A 4,217-nucleotide genomic window follows, 5' to 3' on the forward strand; every position below is an offset into this window, starting at 1 on the left:
GTTACCTGATCAACGAAGTGTCTTTCGTTGGTGATGACCAAATCCAAGAGGGATGGTTGCTGGCCTGCGCGGTATCTGGTGGGTGCAGCGACATGTTGGGTCCAAGAGCCCTGTTGAACGACTTCTAACAGCGCCGCTGCAAAAAGTCCGCCTGCTTCGACGCGCTGGAGTTCCATCCAGGATGCCTTTGGGGCATTGAAGTCATTTACCAGCAGGAGATGAGTGAAGTGGTAGTTGGAGGAGAGTTGCCCAAGGGTTTGTGTGAGGAATTGCTCATCTTCAGGGGGACTCCAGGGGCTACGGTAGACCACACCGAGAAGAAGAGCATCGGACCCGCGCGGCGGGATTTGGACCCACGATGCACCGCAAAAGGGTGCAGGGGTGGTGTCAGAGAGGACAATCGGGATTGGTAGGACCGCATGTAGGTACAGAGCAACCTCACTTGCCCGCCCTCGTTTTGAGTCGGCTCAAAAAATAGAGTAATCGTCTATCGGGGTCTCCGCGTCAGAGACATCTGGTGTGAGCCAGGTCTCCGTGAGTGCGATTATGGACGGTTGATCAAGACAAGCTGACTGTTTAACATCGCCGAGTTTGTTGAAAAGACTGAGGAAGTTTGTGAACGAGCATTTCAACACTGTCTCTGCTACCTTCGAGGGTGAGGAGCCGAGAGTTGAGTGAGTAGCAGACTTACTAGTTGTACACCGGGTTTGAGCCTGAGTCCAAGGCTCCAAGGGGGCATTTTCCAGATCGGCAGGGACTTCGTTAGAAAAACTTGAAAACCGGAGTTCAGCAGACATTTCATTGATCGCCTCATTATCTAATCAGTTGCAAAATTTAATTAGAATGGACTGCGTGGCAAATCCTGATGGACAGCGCTTGTGTACAGAGGCTTTTGGGCAGCTCTCTATATCTTTCCGCGCCATTCCCACCCCCTCCGGACCCTCTCGACCACGATGATTCAAAAGATAGACGGTTAACAACTCCCGCTTTGCCTGTAAGTCTTTTCCCCGTAGATATTTCTACCGTATGCTGAAGCTCATACCCCGCCCTCTGTAACGGAGGAATGAGAAAACTATATTGAAAGCAACAGTTGTTTGACACCTGTGTTCCTGGCGTGAGATTGTCCCGGTTTGGAATATAACCTTGGCAATCGTCCTATGAATCGAAAAGTTCATCGATAGCGGGGAGAAAACTATCAACAGGAACTCACTAAAAACACACGGCATAACGCATCTGAGGCAATTTGTTTTTCAGAGCATTTTGCTACTCTTCAGGCTGTAACTGCGCCGTTCTGTGGCCACCTCATTGTACAAACATATAATAACACTAGACACTCACATTTTTTCCAATGAGTCCCCATGCGCTTCCGGGAGACTCAAGAATATCCCTGCTCCGTGCCAGTCCTAATTTTTCACGATTCCTTGGCCAATCATAGTCCCAAACGGCTCACCCAAAATGTACAAGCGTGAGGCTGTGCATGAACTCCAGTTCGACGTTGTGATGACGTTACTGCAACTACCATACTGAGTCTGATGGCCTCGCGTGTTATTTCTCGGACGATTGTGCTATGCGAGCACACAAAACCGACCCAGTCTTTTCAATTTTTGCCAGTTTTTGAAAGCACTGGCCACACGATTGCGCGGTCTGCTTCTTTTGCTCATAAACCCCAAATTCTTCCAACAGCGCTAACAAGATCTCGGTACACTCTAAGTTTTAACATTTCATGCGGCCGAAAGCGTGTGCTGTCCATAGATAAAAGACAGAACTTGCTGGCCATGACGAAATTCTTGACTTTGCATTGAGGTACGCTAACCACAACGGTGGAAGGCTCTTTCCTATACTGGTCGCGAATGGCTGTCTTGGACTGTTGGGCTTTTGGATAGTGCCATGAAAAGTGTAACTGGAGGTGTCGAATTGATTGCATGATCGATGAGAAATGGTAGTAGGGATCTCAGAATGGTGACAATAGGTATTGCGGACTGGCTGGTGTCGCTCATATAGGAGAGTCTGCTGTAATCGTTCCTCGATCGAGTGAGTTGGTGGCAATGCGCAAGCCGGAACGTGAACTGCACCGAAAAGTTTTGACTTTTGGGAAAACACCGGCTAAAAATCCACCAAAATGGTCAAATTCTAATGAAAGGTTCAGAATATATGAATGAAAGCGTCCTAAAAGCCGCTGGATGAAGTAGTCAAGAGAGGCGATATTGATTGCAGCTATGAGTATGGCGTGCCATTGGAGTGGCCATTGGATTAGGTCACCGCACGCAGCTATGGGCTTGAAATCAACGACGAACATAGACAGTGGCCAAGCAGTCACGATAGGAAGCCAGGGCTGGCGACATCAAGCACAATTATGAGTATGACGGGCAGTCACCGTAAGTTAGATTAAGCTATCGAGCATTGTTGAGGCCTCATTTTTATCAGCACGGATACATTCTTTTCCCGTCTTTACCATAAATGGTGAATATAATCCGCAACACTTACAGGTATGGTCGTGAGTAGGGTATTACGCATAGTTGATGCCACAGTTTATCGGCCCGCATAGATATTTGGTTATTGGTTGGTTTAATTTGTAGAGATAAGCGATATTGCGTTGCAATTTGAGTATGATTGGCCGTCTTCTGCCATTGGATTAAGTTACCGCGTATAGCTAAGGCTTCATACTCAACGTAGCACATAGACACGGGACTAGCGTCTACTATAAGCATTCAAGTTAGGCGAAAGCATGTACTGTTATAGCGATGACCGGCAGTAATTGGCCTTATTTTCCGCCAGTGAATTTTCGCTTGACGACTAAGCGATGGGATTATCTCCAATAGTAAAGATATCGCTCTGTTGTTACTTAACATTCGGTTGTTTCATAACGCTCCACTATCGGTTGACCACTTGTTTATGTCGGAGAATGGAGATCATCCATCGAGGTGTATACTATCAACGGTACTTCAGTGCATCAACTTAAGTGAACGGGAGAAGGCTTTTCGTCCGACAGTGTACTGCCAAAGGTCACCAAACAGATTCATCTCCATCGCTGCGTTTGGGAGGTTTACGCATGCAGAAATTATACTAATTCTTTCCTGGCTGGAATTTTTAGTTGGCATGGTGCAGAATATACCTCGTTTGTGTGGAAGACTGCAATATGCCACAATATGCTGAAGGACGATTTCGTGGTAAATCTCCTGTAAATCGGTAACTAAATGCAAACCAGTGGTTGTCCGTGACCTTGAAATTTTGTTCAATTAAAACAAAAAGCTATGAGCAAAGAATCAGGTACAAGCGATATATACTAAATTCCTTAAGAGTTCGAAAATTCAAACGTCGTATAGTTTCGGCAAACATAAAAGTGCGTGTTCCTATTAGGCAGCAAAAGTAGCTCTTCCACGTAAGTTCCCACCGCTTTTGTGGATCCTATGCAAAGCCGCCGCCGGTTACAATTTTACCCAAATTATTTTCGAAGTTGTGATTTTAACAGGAAGTGAGTTCAATCCGCTTGCACCTTCTGGTGAGATGTTGCTCATAGCACTTTGTTTAAGTAAGCTAATGTGGTAATTAAGTTTCGTACGTATATCGGTACAACCCGACAAACTAGAAATCCAGAATTCAACGAAGAGTGGCAACCAGCACGTATGTATTCGAATTGGCGAATATGTACAGCATATGGAATATTAAAACAAGAGAATAATGAATAGAGAAGGCCCCTTGTCGACGTTTGTCTGCTTCGCACACCTCAGCTTTAACAATTATAATTATAATTATATAATTGCAATTATAGCTGCAAAACATATTTTGTTCGGCGAACCTGGTCACAGCACTTTTTCCCATGAATCCTAACTCGACTTAAGCACAACGTTGTTAGACAACAGCATGAACTGTGCAGTAGCGATGCAAGATCCATATCTGTGGATAGTGCCCTTTCCCAGATATGTACAACTGGACTGTAGGTAAGACAGCGTCACGAGGTAGCTGCAGGTATTGTTCCTATTATGAATATAACGCGTTCTAGGGGTTAATGCCATAAGGCTTTCGCCATCATGACGGTAGCCGTTGTCGCTCACATCGACTACTTATCGTAACTGCTGGGTCCGTGTCTATGTGCGACGTTGATTATGGGGCCTCACCTACGCACGTTAGCCTAATCCAATGGCCAATGACGGCCCCTTATACTCTCAACTCTATGCGTTGTCGCTCACCTCTAATACTGCCGGGCCCGCATCCATTAG

General features: G+C 45.9%; 1 protein-coding gene across 1 annotated transcript in view; it reads left to right on the plus strand.

Moving 5' to 3' along the window:
- Positions 1 to 413, plus strand: part of T265_05620 (hypothetical protein) — a gene marked incomplete at both ends in the record, with an annotated part of 18,071 nt that extends 17,658 nt beyond the window's left edge. The window contains one exon of the mRNA XM_009170679.1: positions 132 to 413. Coding sequence (XP_009168943.1) covers positions 132 to 413 — 282 coding nt within the window. The remainder of the gene's footprint in view (positions 1 to 131) is intronic.
- Positions 414 to 4,217: the final 3,804 nt, after the last annotated feature.

This window comes from Opisthorchis viverrini, assembly GCF_000715545.1.
Source record: "Opisthorchis viverrini unplaced genomic scaffold opera_v5_109, whole genome shotgun sequence".
In the NCBI taxonomy this organism is placed as follows: Eukaryota; Metazoa; Platyhelminthes; class Trematoda; order Opisthorchiida; family Opisthorchiidae; genus Opisthorchis; species Opisthorchis viverrini.